Source organism: Belonocnema kinseyi, chromosome 2, assembly GCF_010883055.1.
Source record: "Belonocnema kinseyi isolate 2016_QV_RU_SX_M_011 chromosome 2, B_treatae_v1, whole genome shotgun sequence".
Lineage (NCBI taxonomy): Eukaryota > Metazoa > Arthropoda > Insecta > Hymenoptera > Cynipidae > Belonocnema > Belonocnema kinseyi.
The window spans coordinates 81,389,982-81,415,038 of NC_046658.1; the positions used below are offsets into that span (position 1 = coordinate 81,389,982).

Genomic DNA, 25,057 nt, shown 5'->3' on the forward strand with positions numbered 1-25,057 from the left:
TCCCCCCACCTTGTTTCTTTTCCGTAATTAAAGTATAGTCACCTCTTAATGCTTGTTTCCTGTAATTAAAGACACACTTCACAGATGTTGTGGGTAATATTTTTTTCGAAATCATATAAAAATATTTTCTACACAATTTTTATTTGTTTAAATATTTTTTATTTTTTAAAACATTTTCCATTTGTTTAAACCATTTTCTTTTGTTTAAACAATTTCTATTTGCTTAAAAATTATTTCTCTATAATTCATGAAAACTTATTTTTTCTGCTATTAATGACACAATTAACGAATTTGAAGTTTTTTATTTAAGATAATTGGCATTTATTTAAACAATTAATAATCATTCACTTGCGGCTTTTCATAGGGAAGATGAAGAAAGGTCTAGTTTTTTCGAATCTCTCACATTATTTCGTTATCTTAGAACGTATACCGTATATTTTGTAAGCAATAATAGTTTGTTTAAACAATTAAATTTATTTTTTATGCGTTTTTTTCTTCTTAAAATCATCACCGTAGATCAATGGAATCTGTGAATTGAAAATAGTTTGCATGTAAACCTTGCTTAAATTATAATTATGCAACAGAACGGAAAAGTAATCCTGAATAATAGGCAACATAGTGTGAAAGATTAAAAAAAACTAGACTTTTCTCAACCTTCCCTCAATGAAAAGGGGCAAGTAGGTGATTATTAATTGTTTAAATAATTTCAAACATATCTTAAGCAAAAAAATATTACTCTTAAAATTCGTTAATTGCGTCATTAATTGACGAAAATGAGATGATCATTTAATTTAAAAAAATGAAGTTTATAAAAAGTCATTTTTTTTTTGCTTTAGGCGTTAAGAATTAGGAACGCGAAACTTATAGAGTTTGAACACCACAGCGAATAAAAATTTTCATAGCGTGCGATTATAAACAGTGTAGTGATTGTGTAATAGTAAATAATTGTGTACTTAAACATGTGAAAAAATATTAGAGTATAATTGTAATAATATAATAATACAAGAGATTAATTTTTTGCGGTGATAAATCGGTTATCATTTTATAGAACTGTTCTCTATAGTTTCGAGACTTCTTCGATATAGACTGTATTTTAGATTTTATAGAACTTTGTTACACATTTCGTTGCATAGTTCAACGCAATGTAAAACAAAGACGATTTCAACTTTTATTAAACTACCATCGTATCCTCTGCTATAGAGTTAGTTCTATAAAATTTAATGGATATTTTTTTTTCGTATTAATTTGGACCAATCCAGTACGTATGAATCTTGCATTTAAATTATCACAGTGTTAGAAAACGCGGACAATATGGGTATTTGGGTATAGTTGAAATGGTCTTGGAGAGTGTAATTTAAATTAGAGTTAGTCCTCCGAATTATCCCAAACGAAAGTGCCAAAAACGTAAAAAAAAGATAAAAATAATTTTTGAAATCAAGCTCTTATTAAAAAATACTAAAAAGAAGCAATAAAACTAACTTTGAAAAAGTTGTTGCAATAAAAATAATAGTATAGTAATTAAGTGAACCTGTACTGTTTGTAGATTCCATATTTTTATTTTTGCCCTCTTGGTTGCCCGGCTAGGGGAAAATAAAAATTTCGTACAATTCCCCCGAAATTGAAATTTCTCAAATTTTCTTTTGGCATACGTTTGTACGTCGTGTCTACCGTTTGTACATTCCATATTTTCGTTTGTACCCTTTTAGTTGCCTGGCTAGGGGAAAAACAAAATTTCGTGCTATCTCTCCGAAATTCAAATTTCTCAAATTTTCTTTTTGCATACTCTCGTACGTCTTATGCACTGTTTCTATATTTCATATTTTTGTTTGTACCCTCTTGGTTGCCCGGCTACGGGAAAATCAAAATTTTGTAACATTCCCCCAAATTGTGAATTTCTCAAAATCTTCTTTGAAAATTCCACAATTATGTTTATTAAGTAATACTTCTTGGTTGAAAATTGGCGTAAGTCTAGTAAAGTATTGAGTTTTAACTGGTATCCACCTCGCACTGTTTTCTCCCAATATTTGTATGAAAATGTATTCACCAGAAAAAATAAACATATTTATAACAGCCATTTGCATATTTGTGTGTTGCCTTCCACTATAGATGAAAGTTTAATAGCCAGTCACTTTTCATTAGTAATAGCTTACTTTAATTCCTTAAAGGATGGTCCATAATATTCTATTCTTACTCGGTTTTCGAATTAAACAATGTTTCATAAACAATATCGAATAAAAACATAAATATAATTATGAAGAATCTTGAAAAAATAAAATGAGCTGTTGTCAATTATAGGTGCATAAAAAGCACGCTCATTTATAAAATGAAGGAAAGACCACAAAGATTCAAATAACTATATCTTAAAATGAACCATTACATCCTCAACTATTCTTTTATTGAATACTAAGGTTTTTTTGTCTACAATTATTTACAATTTTAGATGGAACTTTTTTGTCAATTTTATAAATGAAGTTTAAGATTTCATAATAATTGTAAGCTTGACTGTACCGTGTCAGGTGTGATCTTGATGGTCACTTATAGGTTATTTAAACTTAAACATAATTTGGAAACATCTGAGAAGTGCAACTTCTGGAAATAATTCATTAAGAGCTTACTTATTTATTTTAGCCAGGTGCATTTAGATATTACCTTAGACGTAACATTGTTAATTCTCTTCAAGGTTATTTTCAGGTAAATTAAAAAAAATAGAAGCCCCCTTACCTGACGTCGGCAATCGAAACAGCGGGAAATTTTACGTTAAAAAATTTACTCATGTCATAGGCCATCTCCCTCCCACTCTCCCCTTTGACACAACATTTACACAAACTTTTTGTAAAAGTCGGAAAATCATATTTCAAATAAAACATTTGCAAAAATTCTTCGTATTTTGTCCGATCAAGATTTTGTAACATTTTTTAGGCTTTTTTAAAATTCTATTCTAGAATTTACACAAAATTGTGTTGAATTGTACATTTACAGAAAATTTTGCGTCCGTTCCAAATAGGAAATACTCAAAAAAAAGACATAAACCCTCATTAACATCCGAATTTTATTATTCAAAATGGAACTTCTTAGTGAAAGAGTGTCGTTTCTCCTGAGAAGAGGCTCGGGTGCGGTGACGCAATCTTACAGAGAAATGCAAAATCTCTTCAATGAAACAGTTATGGGTGGCGCAAATAGAATCGCAGCATCAAGCGTTGAACGAACTGTTAGACGGTTTCATGATAGAAGAAATATCATGAATGCACCTAGAGCAGGCACAGAAAATCGCCGATCCTCCAATGTACACTGAAATCGGTGTTCAATAGAGTTGCAACAAATTTTAACCACACAGGTTCATTTGGAGAATCTAGGGGAAAAGCATCATTTATAAACTGTTTTTTCTCATCCAGTGCAACGTGAAGTGTCGTCTACAAACTGTAAGTCACCTGTTAAGATCATTTTGTCGGTCGTTATTTGATTGAAACAGATGTTAATAAGCAGGTAAGTTATAATAATAATTACCTAACTTTTTATTTCCTCTCATTTACTAGCGACTAAATAGTCTTGGAATAAAAATAGTACTTGGCGTGATGTAATATCCAAATGTTAGGTTAGTCAAAACCTACTATATGACATTCAAACCACCCAAGCCGAGATGTACAAACTAAGTCGTGACCGTCTGCATTGAAATTCATGCCTGGTCTTTCGAACAAATTTCCACTAGATTTTCTGCGGAAGTTTAAAGGTATCTTAGATATCTAATCTTGCAGTGGCTAGTGTCATACATGAAAGATAAGGTAAATACAATTGTAAAATAAAAACAGAAATTTGTTTTTCGCGATGAGTAGGGATGTAAATTTGCATGAAACTTTAGCCTGATGAAAAGTTTCATGAAACATTGGGAGTTTCGTAAAACATTGCAATATTTCAGATATAGCGGCGGGAACATTCAAACTGATAAGATAAGAGCCTATTAGGTATTTTCACTTCAACAAACAGCTAACTTCACTTCAGAGATTGCTGAGGGGAAAATAAAGGACCAAATGTATGGGATTCAGTTCATTTTTGCCCTATTCTGCTAAAATCTTCGTAAAAGGTAACTTTTTCTGTATAAGTGTAGTTAAAAAATAGTTTTTATTTTTTAATTACTATTTAATGAAATAATAAAATAATAATAATGATGATTAATTACAAATATATTACAGAAATAAAGTGTTGATCCATTTTTCCCTCTCAGGTTTTAACAAAGCCGCCTCACTACGGACGAGACGTTTGCCCTAACTTAGATGCAGTGACTATTTTCTTCGGGGTTATCTAAAAGAGCGAGTGTATGAAACCAAACTTTAAAAAGCAGACTTGCAAAAAAGAATAATTGATGAAACGGCTCTAATTCCTACCGACATCATCCAAAATTCTCTTGATGGTTTCTATCATCGCATCGGTTTGCTCACTGTCTAGAAGTGAGTGGACAAAAATTTGAGCGTGAGAGGCAAGGGGACTCATGATAATAAAGCACCCTAAAACTTAAAAGGCAAGATGAGTCATGACAATCTAGCACCCCAAAACGTGACCGGCAAGGGGACTTACGATAATCAAGCGTCCTAAAACGTGAGGGGCAAGGGGACTCACGACAATCATGCATAATAAATCGTGAGAGGCAAGGGAACTCATGATAATCATGCACAATAAAACGTGAGAGGCAAGGGGACTCATGATAATCAAGCACCCTACAATGTAAGAGGCAAGGTGACTCAAGACAATCTAGCACCCTAAAACGTGAGAGGCAAGGGGAATCACGACAATCAAGCTCCTCAAAACGTGAGAGGCAAGGAGACTAATAATAATCATGCACAATAAAACGTGAGAGGCGAAGGGAATCATGATAACCAAGCACCCTAAAATGTGAGATGCAAGGGGACTAACGCTAATAAAGCAACCCAAAGCGTGATAGGCAAGAGGTAACGCTGAAATTAAATCCAAATAACTAGCTGCGGTCTCAAAGGTATTCAGACCTTGTTTAAGTTTATATAACCTTCGAGTGACCACCTAGGTCACACCTGACCTATGACCTGCGTACATTTTTGAATATAAAATTTACCGCTCTTTCTATTGTTAACGTCAAATAAGGAAGTTTCAATTTTTTAAAGGTTGACATTGAAATAACCTTGAAGGTCATCTACAAGGTCAAAACCAAGGTCACTATTGAATTCCTCGTTGAAAGTTACTCTAAGAATGACCTTGATATTTTCGGGAAATATCTTACTTGGGGAAATATTCAGTTGCCCCGGAACTGTTCAGACACCCTGTACAATTACAACGCCCTTAACGGGGTGTCCTGCTTTATTAAACCCCCAAAAAGATGTTTTCCGCGAATTTTTTGGATGAAAGAAAACCACTTAGCTCAATGAACTTTGAGGAATATTTTAATCTATTTTTTAAATGTATACAAAAAGATTTTCAACATAAAACAATGAATAACTGTAAAATTATCGGCCTATTTCATGAGCGCCTTGCAACTACAGTTGTTAATCGGCGGGAAAGATGCAGCTTGTAACTCTTGTCTGAAACATAAAAAAATTTGATTGGCATATATTTTTCTTCTTTGTGAACTAAGAAAAGAAACAGAAAAAATCGTGAAATCTGGTTCGAAATGTTTGTTTTTGTTTTTCAATAGCAAAAAAAGCACTTAAGAATGCTGTTTAGTTTTTTTGCCATCACGCCCGCCAATTTAGAAAAATCGTGAAAATAAAAACTGAAGAAAATGCACTTAAAGTTATCAATAGGAGAAAATATCAATTTTTGGTTACTTACAGAACTCATCTGCTAATCAGCTATTCCCGGTCCGTATAATGCCTTTCAGATTCCTAAACAATAAGTTTAGGAGAATTTGCTTGAGCCTACGAGCCGTATGAACTTCCTTGCTGCTAAATGTCTGGCGCTTGTTTTTCCTCTTGATCCGTTGCGCTTAAGGGATATCAGCAAAAATTGTGCGCTGCTGGCCAATGCTTAAATTGAGCTACTGCAGGGTAATCAAAATCGCTGAATGCCCTTCGTTGAACATAACTGCACACCTTGATATATCTATCTGTATCTAACAGGGACCCTGACTAGTTTTCCATATTAGAGCCCAATTAAAAAAGGAAACACTAGCCTGGCCCATACAAGAACCTCTTAGAAATTTCTACACGGTTTTTCAGATATGAAATTTCGAACAGAAGATTAAGAGAGGCGAAGCACGCGGCAGAGTCTGGTGGATTACACGCACACCTGGTCGACGCTCCTTTGCTTTCGGCTTCGTATTTTAAAAAATACTTAGACTTGGTCTCTGTAACTTTTCAAATAAATTCATGGATAGCTTATCTATCGATTTAAGCAATACAAAAAAAATAGATTTTCAGCAACTTCTAAAGCAGGACACCCGCTTAAAAACATGTGCCAGTCTCTTACTTGACCATCTACATGTTATTATATTCGATGGCTTTGTAATTAGAAAAATGAATATATTGTGCTGACATTTCAGACTATTCGATCCACTTGAGCTTAATTTCGTTTAAATAATGCAATTTTGTTCAACTTCAACTTGGTATATATCTGAGAACAGTCTGTGTCAGAATTGATACGACGACTTGGCAAAACTGTCGTGCAAATTGAAGACACTGAGCGACCCAAGAACGACCGCATTCTGCATTTTGCCCGCAAGTGTCTTAACATCTTGTTGATACGCAGGGATGTAATTCAGGCTCTTAACCAGTGAAAGCTTGATACCTTCAAGAGCGCCGATAATAAGGACGATTAGCTTAACAGAATATTCCAGGTATAATCGTCGCAACTCTCTTATAAGGTCCCTATACCTTTCTTTCTTTTCATTTTCCTTGGCTATGATGTTTTTGTCAGCTGGTGCCGAAAATTCGATGACAAACATGGTTCGTTTCTGAAGGTCAAAGAGAACTATGTGAGGCTTCGAGTGCGCAATAGAAACAATTGTTGATAATATGAAGTTCCAATATATGTAGCATTTCTCATTTTCGACAATTGACTCGATTTCCTTGGGAGCATTTAGCGGAGCGGTATTAAGGCTAATGCCGCAAGAGTGACAGAAAAGGTAAAAAAGCACTCTTAGTGCCGCATCGGGCCTGTGTATGTAGGTCGTTCCCGTATAAGTCGGACAACTAGATCGTACGTGTCCTACATGTTCGGGGTGAGCTTGACACGCTCTACATTTTTCATCAGGAATATCTTTGCTTAAAATGTGGTGACGATATGATAAAGTGGAAATGACACCCTCTTGAAATGCTAAAATGAAACCCTCTTTTCCCAAATTCAATTCGGGTGATTTAAGGAAAGCAAACGTTAGCTCACGCAACATCGACTGATCCTCCACATTTCTGTGGAAGATACCGTGAATTCTCTTGTCGAAGAGCTGTTCACAGAAGTGTTTCTCCTGTGCTTTCTTAATCCGGGCTTTCAGGAGTGAGGACTTGAAGTAGATAAGATTTGATGCAATTTGTTCACCCCTGATGTTGAAGTCAAGACCAAGTGTTTCAGCAGTTTCCTCCGTCGCTTTGTACAGAGACGCTCCTTTGCCCACCTCTGTGTGCTTCCTGAGCATCTTATAAAGGGGGTCCCGCCCGTTTGCGACAATATTTGCTGTACCCTGAATATTCCTGTTGTAAACACATTCAAGATGTAGTATTCTTCGACTTACTTGACGGCGTGATATGTAAATTCGCGGAACAGAAGACTTTAAGTGCATGCTTTTGTTCATGTAAATGACCTTTCATGTCCCGATATCGAGGGATCTGAGTTCATCCTTCGTGCATGAAACCGCTCCAAATGATACCGTGATGGCCAGCATGTTCGTTGCAGATACTTTTTTCCTCGCCGATAGTTCTGAAACCCAAATAAATGTATAGGTATAGGAATGTATAGGTCTCTGCAGCGCGAAGGTGTCGTCTAGCGCTTCCGTCGACGAGCTCACGGTCTTCGGGGATGCCTTTAAGTTTTCCTCGCTCCAAATAGACCTTGGCGCATTTTTCTAACCCAAAATCCATTCCAATATCCTTAAAGTGGTCCTTTGACAATCTCTAGGCTTAGATGTAGTCGCTCTTAATTTTTAGCTCAGATCTTAAGATCCACCATGTAAAATACATGAGGGACCTTATTCTTCTGATTTACATGTTTGCCGCAAAAGTACCCTTTGGAATGGCGAAGTGCGAGAAATAGTAGTAATAATATGAGGCAAAAGAGGAGTGGGATCATGGTGTCGCCTATAAAAATACCTCTCTGAAAGGTGATGCCGTTAGTTGTCACACGATGTTTTTCATATGAGATAGTAAATCTGGTTTTTCTAAGCGGCATCAACCTCTCTATGCTCCTCTCGATGTGCGGATGAACCTTTAAGTTTCCAAAAGACAGATGATAAATCTACGGTAGGTCGAATCGAAAGCTTAATATAATCAATCCAGGTCATTGATAGGCCGCGCTGGTAGAATGCTGCGTCTTTTCAGGTACATCTATCAATGAGCCGGTCCTCCCGATATCCACACAGGTCCAATTTTCCGAACAATCCTATCATTTAGGATAGCAGTGAAGATCTTATACAGTGTGTTTAGACAATTAATTGGCCTGTAATTCTTCGGATCAGCTAAGTTGCCCATCTTTGGTAGGGGCACTGGTAGGGGCATCTGGTCCCGAAGCGGAATAGTCTTCATGCCTCTTAATCCTTTCTTCACCTCCTCCAAAATGATGAGTGGGCATTCTTCCTCAGGTTTTATGAAGGCAGTGCAAAGCTCCTTGAAGCTATTTATGTATTTTGAATCTTATTCCACTGAATGACGAAATTCGTAGACTTTTCTCTAAAATGCTTCGACCTGCTATGGTTTGGGCGGATGGTTGACAATAATTTGAGGGTCTTTGAAGAGTCGGGATAAGTCAGAGAAAAACTGTTGATTTACTCTGGCCTATCTCTCTCTCTCTCTCTCTCTCTCTGCTCTAGGCTTTTCCTTGCGACAGATAGTACCTGTATTCTGTCAGCGATATACTACCTCATTGACAGAAGCTTTGACTTGTTCAGTGTGTGATAACGAACCCGCTTTTCTCGCGCGAAATGTCGAACCTTGGCGGTGAAATTCCTGCCAGATGTTATGTAGTCAATCATACACTAAATGAGGGACGTACTGTCTTGCCCGGCCTATCTTTGTGGTGAGTTGATGCATTCGTCTTCTGGTTTTATGATTAGCCGTCTGGTTTGTTTTACCGTTTGAATCTGCCAAAGCGCTCGCTGCATTATACACACCACAATTAATATTCCAGAGGTCGGATTCTTCGGAAAAATGTCCACGAAGCTCGTCATCCAGTTCAGCCAGATATTTAGGTTTGAGAGAAACCTGAATGTTGATGTTTCTGCGAGTCCTGAAACATCGCTCTTTCTCTATGGGGTGTTTGCTTGCGATTTGTCTCAGTGTCACCTCTGTTTTTCTGTTCCCGGCTTGTTCTGGCTCATTCTGGCTACGGTTGAGTAGACGCTCTGCTTATATAACCCCTTTTTCGGAGTTCCTCGGCATGGTTTCACAGTCGTTTATGCGAAAAATGCGAGAACTGAGTGTTTTTCGCACCCCAGAGCACTCCAGCAGGTCATCCCTGAGTTGATCCGCCCATTCAAAAGTATTGAGATCTTACCGGTCCATTACATTAACTCCGTTATCTTTGGCTCCCCAACTCTAGGGTAGTCGGATTTGTAGTTCGACCCATACTCTTTCCAACTTCAAAAGTAAATTTTTCTGTATGCAAAATTCTCAAAAAAAAAACCAGTAACTGTATTTCAAGATTATTTACTTATTTTAAACATTAAAAACAGTAATGTTGTAGGGAATGTTTTCCTGGAAGAAAAGAGCTACGCTGTTTTAAAATTCAACCATTTTTAAACAATTTTTAATTAGAAACAGCAGGAAAAATTTCACTACAAAAACTATTGTTAACATTATCTTTTTTTATTATGATTAAATTTTTTTTGAAATAATGTTTTTTGTTACATAAGACATGGCATATATCATTTTTATTCTTGAAATCATAGAAACCTTTTTTACCATAGGGCTGATTTTCGGTATATATATAATATTAAGCCATTTCGCTTTCGGGGTAGGCGTGACTCACTCGGTGGGGATAGGAGTAATGTGTAGAAGGGATAGAGAATTTTCAGATTGATCCAGAATTCTCGTGTTATTTATGTAAATAACACGTTCGTTCCGCAACACTGCTCCGACCCAGGTTGCTGATCAATCTCTCTAGCAATCACCCCAAGTGAAGATCCTCACAAAGTCGTTATGTAGGGTTACCCACTTGGGTCCATTAGTGGCCAAGGCCTTTTGTTTCAGGTGTCATTCACTCTACTGACACTCTTTTTATTAACTATTTGCCGCCATACTTCCCTGTCCTGGCATACTTCTCTAGCTTCTTTTATGTCCATGCATTTTTTCATGCAGACTTTCGTGTTTCTGTGACTTCTTATGTCTCTTCTAACTAGGGTCTAACTTGTTTCGTTAGTCGTTCATTTGGCAATCTCTCAACATGCCCGAACCATCTTGACCGATTTCTTTCCCATGTGTCTACTAGCGTCTCTTCTGCACCACATTCTTTTAGAATTATCTCGTTACTTACTTTGTCCATCAGAGTTTTCCCGCATATTATGCGCATGAATCTCGTGTCAATTGCGTTAATTCTACTCTTATCTTTTTCTTGATAAGTCCATGTCTCGCTACCGTATAGTACAGTCGGTACAAATATAGAATTATGTATTGCCATTTTAGCTTTATTTGATATATTTTTACTTCTGATAAGGGGACCTGCTCTACAAATAACCTTCTTACCTTCATTTATTCGTCTATCTAATTCCTCATCTATCTTCTAGTCCCTAGTAAATAAGCTACCAAGGTATACGAACTTATCAACTTGTTCAATTTTCTCATCATTTAATAAAATATTGCACAGTGTTTTCTCACTCTTTCCTTCAAACACCATAGTTTTTGTTTTATTTGCGTTAATTTTGAGGCTCATGCTCTTCATGCTTGCATCTAGTTTATTTAACATTCTTGGTAGTTCTTCGATTGACTCTGCCATAACAACCTTATCATCTACGAACGCTAACCCACGTACCCATTGACTCCATACTCTTTCAGGACTTCCCAAAGTTTACTTCTATCTACTTTGTAAAAAGCTTTTTCTAGGTCAACAAATGCACAGAAAACTTTTTTTCCTACACTCAAACTTTTTTCTTTTATTTGCCTTAAGCTAAATATTCGATCCGTACATGACCTTCCTGGCATAAACCCACTTTGAACTTCCCAAATCTTTGCTTTTGTTATTTTCATTACCCTACGAATGAGTATTTTTGAGTATATTTTACTTACGGCACTTAATAAGCTAATCCTTCTGTAATTATTGTAGTCGATTTTATCTCCCTTTCTCTTGTATATTGGTATTTTAATCGCTTTTTTCCAATCGTCTGGGTCGGCTCCCATCTCGAAACATAAATTTATCAATTCGCACAGTCTATTTGGTATGCACTCGCCACCGTGTTTAAGCATTTCAGTGTTAATACCGTCTACCCCGGCAGCCTTACCGGTTTTCAAGTTCTTAATTATATCCCTAACCTCAGTGACACAGACTTTCTCACTTGAGTTTTCTATCGCATCGTGTTCAACATCGCAGTTGTGGTGTCCTATAGCTTCATCTCCGAATTGTCTCCTAAAATAGTCTCTGAAAGCCTCTAGTATTACGTCTGCATCATATACCATTTCCCCCCATTATTTCTCATGTTGACAAATTCTATGCTTTTGTTTCCTTTCATTTTTTTATAAAGCAGTTTCTTGCTTCGTTCGAAGTCGTTTTGTATTTTCCTCTCTTCTTCTGCTCTAATTTTAAATAAATAAGACTTAATCATCGAAAAACTCACTATCGATAATTTACATTCACTATACTAATACCAAATTTAAAAAAAAAACAATGATAGGACTTTAAACAAATTTGACTTTTTACCTTCTGAGAGATAGCGGATTTGTTAATTTTCAAAATACATCGAAGTTTCAAAAAAAAATACAACAAGCTTCCCAACACGATGTTGGATTTTAAAACGATCTATAGAGGCAAACAATAAATTTCTAATATGTATATTTATCTTAATTTCTTGCAGAAAAAATTTAACCTTTATTTTAACCATTCAATGAGAGGAGAGGCAGTGGAGGATCTCCCTAGATTTTAGGGGCGGGGCGAAAGGGTCCAGTATGTTAAAAATCAGCAGATCGGGGTTTGAATTTTAGAGCTAGAGAAGCATAGAAGAATATAAATAATTGATTGATTATTGATATTTCAAACAAAAGGGATTTTAATAGGCGAAAACCATCTCGGGCTATACGTACAGGATGGAAAGAGCCAGGATAATTCTGGTTTTACCAAAGAAAAACATCAGGACAGTGATTTATATGATTGCAGCACACAACCGCATGAATTATCAAATGAACAATATTGGAGACAAGCCCACGATAGAGTGCAAGAATTGTGGCAGGAATGATGAAACATCTCTGCATGCCTTGTGCCAGGTTCCAGCATTAGCTAGGCTCAGGCAACAAACCATTGAGGCCCATTTAATGGAAACCGAGGAAATTATAACGAAATCACTGTTTGACATACTAGGCCTCATCAAGAGGTCTGCCTGGGGTCTACTACTGAGAGCGAATAGTTAAGGGTGTGGCGCAATAGGCTTTATTGCTCGAGCACCAGGGGGCTCCATTGGAGCTCTTCATCCTGATTTAAACTAAACGAACTAAACTAATTGGAACAGTTATCTATCAAATAAATTTTCCACTAAAAACGAAAGAAATTTCTACAAAATAGGAAATTTTCAGTTTGTTAAATTTTCCCTTAAGGCCATGTAATGAATGGGTCACGTGACCATATTCCTGCGTTACCGACTCTTTTCTTATTTCCTAACTTATCTTCACACGAAGCACCGCATTGAGTTGAAAATTTGGGATGATAAATAAGAAGCACTAAGAAAGGTGGGTCTGATCCTAAATTTTAATAATCATGAAAAAAGCAAAAAAAAATTATTAATATTAAAACAAACTTTTTTTATCATTATAAAAATTTAGGACTGGAGCCACCTTTCTTAATGCGTTTTATTTATTATCCCAAAATTTTTAACTCGATATGGTGCTACGTGTGAAAATAAGTTTGGAAATAAAAAATGGGTCGGTAAGATAGGAATCTGGTCACGTGACCCAATCATCACATGGCCTTAAAACATAAATTTACAAAAAAAAATTTCAACAAAATATTTCATTTTTCTACCAAAAATATGCATGGTCAACTAAAATTATGCATCTCTAACCAAATACCAGAAATTTGTAACAATATAATAGTAGTTGAAAATTTATTTCTTTGATTAAAAATTCGACTGCTTTGATGAAAACTCTATTTTTAGGTTGAAAATAAATTTTTTTACTAAAAATGTAACTATATGAAACAAAGTTAAATTTTTTATTGAAACTTAACATTCTTGTGATAAAGGTCAACTGTTTTTGTATGGAAAATTTGTCTTTTCATCTTTAAAATTCCACAATTTGGTAGAAAGGTTCAACTGTTTTGTAGATAATTTTTTTTTTGACATTAATGTTTTTACTGAGAATTAAAATATGCTTTGTTTGTTAAAAATTGAGTTTTTTAGAATAAATAATAAACTATTTGGTTTAAAGTTTATGAAATTTCTTGAAAATTCGTTTAAAATTAATGTTCTTGGTAGTCTTTTTTTGTGGTTAAAAATTCAACAGTTTGAAAAATCTGTTTTCTTTATTGGCTGAAAAGTCTGAAAATCAAAAATTGTATTGAAAATTCGTCTTTTTGTTGATTTAGTTTAACTGCTTTTGATTTAAAATGAAAATCTTTTCTTTAGGTTAAAATACATTTTTTAATTTTGTACATTAAACTTTTGTTGAGAATTCATTTTTGTTTTTGAAAATTCAAACATTTGATTTAAAATTGACTTACTTTGTTAATTCATAATAAATAGGTGATTTTTACCACCCCCCCCCCCCCAAATCTCTAAATCGTCTTTGATTATTTTTGAATCACCCTTCAACATATGCACACGAAGAAAAGGTTGGCCACAAAAATTACGTCAGATACGCGGGGGGGGGGGGGGGGGGGGCTAAACTCACCGACCCAAAGAAAGCGGTAGAGAAAAACTTAACGTAATTTATGCACATTCCCCCTAGATATAGTTTTTTTAAACATTAAAAAACACATAATATAGTTCTAAATTTGTTTAAATTAATGTGAAATTAGTTTTCAATTAATCCTCTATATGAAACTCTGTAAATCCCAAAAGTTTAATATCATAAGAATTTTTAAAAGCCCAGAATCTTAAGTAATTATATTAATTGGATAATATAAATTTATGGACTCAAAGGCATCATAAAAAGAAAAAAAATATATTTAAGATTAAAAGTATACTGAAATCCGATTTTCTTATTTAGGAAACCAGATAATGCCCACTGGGATTTTACGTAATTATAGCGATCTCGACCTAAGAGCGTCATTAAACACGAGGATATTGGCATACGACATTTACAAATTGGAAATCACATTAAATGTTATTGACGTTTTAATTAGATGAACTTATTTCTTGTATCTGAGATTTACATAAGTAGTTTTCGTTTAAAGTCAAAATGACCTCGCTTTTATCTTTTCACATTTTAGCATTACTGTAGTCATCATTTTTATGTTCTCGCATTTTTTAAAAACTTTAGGAACGGTGTAATCGGATAGAATTTTATATATTTTTAATCAATTTTGGTTTTGTTCAATAAAAAATACATTGAATTTTATCTGATTTAAACGTTTTCAAAGTTTGTATTTCTTTTCGAAATGTGAGAACAATAAGGTATTCTGAATTCCTTGGAGGAAATATCTAAATATAATAAAATAATAATAAATAATAAATAAATAAATAATAAATAATAAATAGTCGAGAGTATGTTATGCATAATAAGAAAATTGTGAAATTATAAGGAAATGCTGTGAATATTCGAAGAGGAAAGTTTTAGTTTCTGGAAAGGAAACTTTTTCTCATATTCACTTGTTTAGTTAATCGTGAGAATAAAAATAAATAGCAATTTTGGTGAACTGATTGATGAGACAAATCATTTATTTTAACTCAGAAGGGCCCTGAACTGACATCAATGATCAAATACAATTTTTGAGAAAATATTTAGTCTTTTCACAAATTAGACAAAACTCGCTAATCAGTTTCTTCTTTATTTAACGAAACTTCTTTTATTCAGCATCATTTTCTTCAAACTTTTTCCCCATATTTGACAATTAATTGTCACCTGTTTTGACTTATTTTTATCTAGATTTATTTTTAAAATTTAGAATTGCAAAATTTCGTGAACAAATCTGTTATTTAAAGTTCTTTTTCAATTTAGTAGAACAGTTCTGCCTGGGATGCGACAAATTGAAGAAGCTGAATTTTAACGAGCATAAGGATAGAATATGAAAGAAACAGTTCTTAAGAATTTATAGTCATATCAATGCCAATGCTTATTACTCAACAACGATCACTATTTTGCTTCACGTGACAGCATTATGTTCAATTCTTTAGTCATTTTTGCTTTTTTACTCTTTCTTAATGGCACAAAAAGATTCTGACTCATTTTCGACCACAAAACTATAGTTTGAAACTGATCCTTGAAATGTTTAGACTAAAATAATTTTCAATTTATGCGTAATCATTGAACTATGATTGAATAACGTATACTGATAAACTATCACAGAATGTGTTTGCAACCAATAATCTTTACAGTTGTAAAGTTTTTTTTTTGTTTCTGTAGCACATGTGACTGTCCTTAGATTGATAGTAATAAAATTAGGAAGTACTTGAATATTGACGTTAATTGTGACAAGTTCAAGTCGCGTAATCACTTAATGAGTTTATCAGATCACCTTTCGATAAGATATCAAATCTGGAAGAGCGTTAAAAATGAGTTTTTGATGATAGAAAATCGGGAAATGTAATACAATAATCAAAAAATGTGTTATTCTATATTGAAAAATAGTTTTTTTTTTTAATTTTTTGCAACTTTTGTGCAATTTATATAAATCTTGTTGTGAAAATCATTTTGATTTAACGTTTTTTTCTAAAGAAATTGCAATTGTTTTTCTAACATGCAATTTATTACATCATTGAGGAATAAATGCTTATTTTTCATATTGAATAGATTTTTATCTCGTGATTGTGCACAGCGAAAAATCACTCTTTTAATCTGTAACAATTACTCCGCAGAACTAATTTGCTCGACGTAATAACTTCTTGAATCTGCACAATGTTTCTTGCAAATTAATTTTTTCTTACTATTGCTTCTTACGGATTTCGGAAAAAAAGTTGAATGTTAATCAATTATGACTTATTTTGAAAAATTCTACACAACAATACTGTTTCCACTTTTAGTTATATTTTCAAATAAACAATTTAATTTTTAGCTAAATAGTTGGAATTTCAACAAAAATATGAATTCTCCAACAAATAGTTTAATTTTCAAATTAAAAGAAAAATTGTGTACAAAACAGTTGAATTTTCAACCCGGAAATAGATACTTTTACCAAAAAAAAGTCAATTTGCTACCAAATAGTTGAATTTTCAATTAAGATTGTGAATCTTTAATCAAAAAAGATTTCACCTTAAAATAAAAATTAGTTTATTAAAAACAAACCAAATTTTAACGAAGATCAATTTTCAATGACAATATAAATTTTGAACTAGGAATAGAATAGTTCAATTTTTAGTTTAAAAACCTAATTTTAAATAACAACAAAAACACCACCAAATTTGCAAAAAAAAGTTTAATGTTAAACTAAAAAAATTAATTTTCAACGAAAATTATATATCTTGAGAAAAATAAATACATTTTAAAAACATATTTCAAAGTTCAACCAAAGAAATGAATTTCCAGCTAAAATTGTGAATCTTCAACAACAGCTACCAAAAAAGATCAATTTTCAACCTAATAGTTTAATCGGAATAGTTCAAATTAAAGATAAGAAAGATAATTTTTCAACTAAAAATTAAACGAATTTTCGACAAAATAGTAAGATCTTCCAGCAAATATATGAATTTTTAAACCAAAAAAGGGAATTTTTAACAAACAAAAAACTTTCAACCACGTAGTTTAATTTTTGACTAACAAATATGACTTTGGAACAAAGTAGTTGCATTTTCATAAAAATATTAAAATTTTCAACCAAACAGTAGAATTTTTAACCAAACGAGATGAATGCAACCAAAAATATAGTATTAGACTTTTCAACCAAAAACAGTTATATTTTATTATTGGTTTCTATTAATTCAGTTCGCATTTAAAGTTTTTCTATAATTTTGAGAATCAAGATTATAATAATGATTATGTCATCTCAAATAGCAAAAATTGGTTTGAAAAAAATCTTTAACTTAAAAAAACATTTATTTCAACAATGTCTAATGTAACTAAGATTATTCTTACTATCACTTCTTCTCAATTTTTTCAAAATGGTTAAGTTTTAATAAATGATGGTTTACTCTTTCGGGAAAAACATTCTCTACAATTCTACTGTTTACAATTTTTCAAGTAAATTTTTCTATGGCTGAAATCGTTAAAACAATTTCTTAAGAAGGCAAATATTTTTTAAACAAATGACTAAATTTAAAAATTGTTTAATTATTTTAACGATTGGAAACAGCAGAGTTATATGGAATATGTTCCCTGAAAAAGTAAGGTATGATTTATTAAAATTCAAACATTTTTTAAAAAATTGGTAAGAAACGACAATAAGAAACATGACATTTACAAAAATTACTATTAAATTAGGTATTATTGGTAAATTTTAACCTTTTTCATAAAAAACTATGCTTTTCATAAGAAATAACTGATAATATTATTTCGATTATTAAAATTCTAGAAAAATTATTTTTTGCAGAAACCTGACTTTTGGCTCGAGTATTCTTGAATGAATTTCTCGTGCCAAAACTCCGTGCTCTGTTAAAGAAAGTTTTCTACTATTACAAAAAGTAACATAATATTATTAATCACGTTTTATGAAAGAAAAAACATTATTTTTTAGGAAAAAGTTTAAATCTAAGGAAAAATGTTTCTTTTAACACGAGTTTTTGTAATCGAATTTGTTCTTCCTGTCGCTTTATATCCATTTTTTACAAATGCTGAAATTTTAACCAATTATGGCTTATTATGTCGGGTAATATATTCCCGTCAGTTGTGCTGTTTACATTTTTTAAAGTAAATTGTCTTAAAATAGATATATTTAAAAAAGAAATGTGTTTTTAAATTCCTTAAACGATTTCATTCACAAAAAAATTTACTTTTCAAATTGGACACAATAGAGTGATTGAGAATGCTTTCCCTGAAAAAATAAGCCAACATTTATTCGAATGCAAATATTTTACAAAAGTTGGTAAAAAGCTATAGTAAGAACAAAATTTAAGTAAGGATAAAGTTAACATAAATGTTTTTGTATGTTTTGAAACTTTTTCGTTGAGCATTTTTTTATTTGTAAAGTCATCGCCACTAATATTAATTTCATTTTTAATATCATAGAAAAAATATTCTTTTGAGAGATATGATTTTTGGCTCTACAGCTACCTGAAGTCAGAAAATTGAAGAAATAGCACGATTTTCACAACAATTGTAAACATGTGGTAATCTTCAATTATTTCACATTCTGACCGAATCAGAAACAGTTCTAAAATACAGTTCCTTCTAAAATACGTAAATTGCTCTTCGAGAAAAAAGTTTTGATTTTTTTTCAGATGGAAAATGAGTGTGACATTTGTATTAATTTTGATTTTAAATAAATTAAAAAAATGTATGAAGTGGTGAATGTTTGAATTTTGAAAAGTTAGGAATGTTTTACTTATACCTTTGGCTTCTTGGACTTCTTCTTTTTCTTCTTAATGCCGTTCATCTTTTTTCTTTTTTTTTTTCACAAGTTTCTTGACTAATACATGAATCACTGAAAATCTCGATTTGACGGATTAAAAATGAATAAATTAAAAAATGGTGAAACCATCTCAAAATGGGAATCAACTTCTCGAACAGGTAGTTAGTTACAAACTGCTCGCGCGAACTGGAACCGTATATCGGCAACCACTTAGCGATATCTTCTTAGCTCTTCTATCTCAATGTGTCGGGTCACGTATATATTACATACGCGAACACACGTGCCTATAAGTATGCAACTTGCGCACAAATGAGTCAATATCGTTGTGTACATGCATGATTACATTTGATATGTATATATGTATGGTTAAATTGAGAATGTTTAAGTTTATGTAGTTTACGATATGTGTTTAAGCAGATAAAAGCTCCTATTGTGTTCGGCTACCGAAAGCTTTCTTAGAGCTCATGTGACTTTCGAAAAGATTCCCATGGCTTTTTAAAGTCTAGGGGTCATTTTTGTACAATTTCAAAAAAACAGCAAGTTTCTAGCTTTCTTTTTAGAAACAGTGTTTCTAAAACCCGACATGGATAAGGGGGTTGTAATTTGTATTGGATATGAGCTTTCAATTTTTAGGTAAAAAGAAGCTTCAAATTTTAAAGGATTTTTGACAATATTCTTGGAATTTTTATCATTTTATTTATAAATCTGACAATAGATTAATAATAATTTCTCGGGCCGTGCACAAACGAAGTCACATTGCCAGAGGGGAGGAGGGGGTAAGAGGTTTTATGATGGTTTGTGACGATTTGTGACGTAGGGGGTGGCGGGGCTACTGACCAATGTAACATCACACATAACAAATATAAATGTGAATAGAAATTTTTTGAAATCCTTGAAAGGAAGAAAATTAGTGGTTTTATGTTATATGCAAAGCATCTGAATAGAAACTTCCCACTTGTTCTTCTATTCCCCTCTTTTCTCCTTTTCTAAGGTACATTTTTCTACTACTATATTCTTGGTTCAGAATTTATCTCTTTTGGTTAAAAATTCGACTATTTGGTTGCAAATTGATCTACTTCGTTAAAAAAAATTTTTTAGTTAAAAATGGATAAAAATTTGTTTATAAAAAAGGTAGAAGTTTGTTATTTATTATTTTCAATAAAATGCATAGTTTTTGTTTTAATCGTGAAAAATGACATTGACAATTAAAAAGAAAATACAGTGAATCTCTGCCGTGGTATGAGAAAACAACGTTAACTGCAAAATGAACGAAGCCGAGAAAATCGACTAAAACTGTTCCAATCTTTACTCGCGTGTATCGTGGATTATAATTCATTTTTTGCAGTTTTTTGTTGTTCTTGATTAATTTGCATATAAACTTTTCATTTTTGCAACAAAAATTGCTAAAAAATGTCAATTAATTGTCTAAAATGCAGTTAACGGTGTTGATTGGGATGCTGAAATTCAGAAAACGCCGTAACGGGCAGTTACGGCTCTCTTCGAATCACGGACCTCAGAAATAGGCCTGTCGTGATTTGAAAAAACGCCATTCACAACAAAAGAATTTCGCAGCTAAAAATAAATGCAGTTACGGCGTTTCTCGAATCACAGACGTTTTTTTTCGAGATTCCATGATTCCGGAGAACGGTGTAAGCCACGACTCGCCAAATTTTCCAGTTAACGGCGTTTTTCCAAAATTTAGCAATAATTATTCTAAAAGTTTCGATTTTTTGCAGTTAACGGTGTTTTCTCAAATCACGGCAGATCTCTTCAAAAGCCCTCCCTTCTATAGGCATTCTGAGAATAGACGCCGAAATCAGAGCTATGGAAGAGTTTCACTGTATTTGGAAAAACTTTTGTTACAGAAATATAGTCAAAATGAAAAAAACGATTAAATTTGTGGAAAAACGACACAAGCTACAATTTAATTGAAATTAATAAAATTTGTCGTCTAAATTATATCTGAACATTTTCTCATAACCACTTCACGTTGATATGCGCATTTTTGGTTTAAATTGTGCAAAATAACATTGAAAATAAACAAATTATATTTATGGAAAACGACACAAGTTGCAATAAAATTTATAATAACAAAATTTTTTTACATACACATCAGAGAAGGTATTACATTTGTGCAAAATTTACCGCCCCCCCCCCCCCACACATCCACTGTTTTTGTCAAATGTCCACGTTTTGAGACCTTCTGTGTGTGCAGATTTTTACTCTATTAGCACCAGAACTTTCAAAAGAATTGAGCGATTGGATTGGCCTTTAGTATATTCTCTAACTGTCCTAAACTGAAGGTCAAGTTTGTTAACCAGCTATTCTCGATACAAATTAACAAAATTAGAGCATCTTAAAAATTGTTCAGACTATATTTTTCAATATTTAAAAAATCTGTTTTCCGACACTCGTAGTTCGTGAAAGGAAGAACAATTTATGTTTATGACTTCTTTCGATAAAAATCAAAGTACCAAAGTTACAGCATTTACAAAATTTAAAAAAAAGCACAAAAAATTAAAATTTGAAGCCAAACAACGCACGATATAAAAAAGTCAGCGGACAATAATGATTCTTCTTATACATCCTGCAAGATTGACATGACATATTTTTTTCATTTTCTCGAAAAATAACATCTTTATCACACGAAAAATAATGAAAAATAAAAAATTCCATTTTGAGTTCAAACTATACAAGATACGAAAAAAGATGAATTGACAAAAAATGGGCAGTTAAAAAAGATTAAAAATTTTTTCATTATTTTGTTATTCATTTTTGAATAGGACGCATAATTTTTATTTCATTCGTAAACAACAGCATCAAAAATAATAAAATTAAGTTTTTTGAAAAACGACACATGCTACGAAAAAAATACGAAAAGCTATGTATAAAAAAATGGTCTTGATTAAATGTTGCTCTCTCTCTCTCTAAAAATTTGAAAGGAATGATTTTTCAAAAATCATTTTTATTTTATTTATTTTTTTTTGTGAAAGATTATCTTTCTGATTTATTAAGTTTGAATTTTCAAGTTTTTTTTACATATATTAAAATAAAACCTCAATTTTTGAAATATCACTGATAATAATTTGTGGTAATCGGTTAAAAATATCAAGATTATTTTCATTGACAAAAATAAATATTGGGATCAGGAAACAAGTTTTTCTTTTTAGTTAAAACTATTGCTTTGCATTCTCATCATAAGAAATAATTTTTATATCCCTGTCAATTTTTTCTCTAATGAATGCAAGATTAGATAAGATAACCTCTTTTAAAGACGGAAATGTATATATGTATATCTGTTTTTAACTGTAGGTATTATATGTTTGATTTTAACTAGCTTCAGAATATTTCAATCAGACCATGTAGTTTTCATATAAATAATCCCTGATTTGGGGATTTAAATTGGCCCGAAACATGTGGGCTCCTCCCTAGTAGTATAAAAAATACACGGAGAAAGAAATATGTGAGAGGTTGGTTTTGGTGGACTTTTTCCTTTTCTTTCGTCTTTTTTCATTTGTTATTGGTTATCCCCCCCCCCTTCTACTTGGTGAAATGTCCACTTTTTGACACCCTCTGAACCCGAAAAACAAGTTTTTACGAATTTTTATGTTTTTCTGTGTATACGTATGCATGCATGAATGTATATGCATGCAAGCATTTATGCATTGATGCATGTATGTATGTATGAATGTTTTTATGCCGACTGTGAGCACGATTACTTATGGAAAAATTATCTAATTTTAACTTTATATTCAATAAAATGTGCATACTGTGCCCCTTAATAAATTTTCCATTTAGTTAAAAATATCTACTCACCTTTTCAAAAATTAACGCGCAAAGCCATACTCGGGTCTGAGAGACCCCTGCACACATTCATATCACTGCTGTTCGAAGTGCATGCCTTATCGAAGCCGCTAACTGAATATACGGCGTCAGGATATTTCAAACAATTTTTGCGTGAATAGTTAAATTATTTGCATCAACTAACCTAGGAGATTTAGTGAGAAGAAAACCACTTGGTTTGTTAGCACCGTGTGTGGCATAGAAAAACTTGGACTTAAGGGACTTTTAGATTAGAAATTTTTTAATTTTTTAATTTGAATGTTTTTATTTTGATTCTAATGGTGTGAATATTCAGTAATTTTTTTTATACATTGCCTTTTTCAAAACAATTCAGAATGATGCTAATTGCTAACTGTTTTAACTAGTCTAAACGGCAAAACAAGTAAAGTAAAATAAATGCGTAGGTAATTTTACTATGTTGTTTTCTTTTTAATCGCGCCTAATAAAATAACATTGAGCCTTCCTTCTTACCAGTTATTTCCAGTAAAAATGTGAAAAATATTGATGTTATGAAGCTCTCAGTTTCTATTTCTTATTCACTGTTATTGAATTATTGATATGCATGTTTCTTTATAAATTGCATAAAAATTATGTCTTATTTGAAATCTTACATCTACTATCGTAATTCAAGACATTTTTCTAACATTAAAATCACTTTCATTGCTAATAAAGCAAAATTATTTTTATTAATTATTTATGTAAAAAATCGAATACATAACTTGAAACTCGATTTAATGTGTGCACATATTAACCTGATAAAGCTGTAATATAAATTAATCGATTCATTTTAAAAATATAGAATATATATAAATAGTAATTATTTCAATTTTTTTAAAGTGTCTAGCAGGTTTTTCTTACTCACTCCTTATTTAGAATAGTACATTTTTCCCGTGGAATATAGGTAGGCATGCTTATTCATTATTTTATTCTCGTTACATAATATATCAATTTTCACATGTTCAGTGAAGTGTACACACGTATCACAAGTGATCAAATATATTGCACGAATGGACAATGCATCGTAATTTTATTATACGTCAGCCATTATTATATAGAGAATGATTTCAAATATTTTATTTATTATTCAAGACGCGCGACAACGAATCGCAGCCACGTACAAAAAAAAACCATGTAAAACCCATGTCGTGTAAAAAGTCAATTTGACAGATGATCACGAAATAAAGCCAAAAATTTATAAAGCGGCTAGGTCAGTCATATTATGAATAGTAATTTATGAAAAGTTGAAATTTTATTTCTCAAAAATTAAAACTTATTATCTCATGGATGATTTGCATTATTGCTTGACTTCAAGTTGAATATTATCATTATAACTTTAGGCTAAAGTTCTAAGTCGAAAGATTTAAAAAGATAATAATATTTAAAAAATTTAATACTGCAACTTTCAAAAGATGTTTTTAAGAGCATTATGTATATTTTCTATGTATTTTTCCAAATTAAAAATCAGAAATGGACAACTTCCCGTGTGAAAATAACCCCATTTGGCCCTATTACAAGTCGGGCACTAATCGGGGGCTAGTCGGGTTATTAATTTTGACAAAGTGCCCAGTCGGGGACTAATCAGGGACTAGTTGGGCTTTTTGTTGTCAAAATTTCAGTCAGGGCCTGGTTGGTGGTTAGTCAAGGGCTAGTCGGGCCTTTTTGTTCACTAATTTCCGTGCGGGTAATCTTCATACTCGGGTCGGGAGCTAGTGGGGCTCTGGTCGGGTTATTCTTATGTTTGAATTTTCGGCGAGATAATAAGTAATACTAGTAAGTAATAATAATTATTGAGTTAATAATTTTGTACGAAAATCAGCTTTTTATAAAAACAACGATCAAAATCTTCAAAAAGACGTAATCTTATTTTTTTGTAGTATTTTTGAGAAAATTGCGAATTTCTAGGAACATTTATAAATACCTTTGTATGGAATTTTAAGAAAATCCATATTGGATAAGATACATATAGATGCAGGTGAAAAGTCTGCTGAAAGTCATAAAACTCTAAATTTTTACAGATGCTTATTTTTAAATTGATCTGAAAGCTTTGCCATATGTAAATAAAGTCTAATCCTTCATGTAGTTGAAATTGGAAAGAAAAAAATTTTATGATTAATCAGTGAAGAGCAGTATCCTAATTGTAAACTATTAAGCAAGGTGCAGTTCAGATTTCGCTACCACCTTCATTTGAGTCTTGCGGTTCTGGACTGGTAGCTTTAAAGAAAATCCGCAAGGGCGCGACGTGACGCCTCTC

General features: G+C 32.4%; 1 protein-coding gene across 1 annotated transcript in view; it reads right to left on the reverse strand.

The window, feature by feature from the left end:
* LOC117166856 (myogenesis-regulating glycosidase) overlaps positions 1-19,172 on the reverse strand; it is a 59,837-nt gene extending 40,665 nt beyond the window's left edge. The window contains exon 1 of the mRNA XM_033351223.1: positions 18,943-19,172. Within this exon, the coding sequence (XP_033207114.1) occupies positions 18,943-18,987 (45 nt within the window). The 5' untranslated portion in view covers positions 18,988-19,172. The remainder of the gene's footprint in view (positions 1-18,942) is intronic.
* Between the last annotated feature and the right edge of the window lie 5,885 nt (positions 19,173-25,057).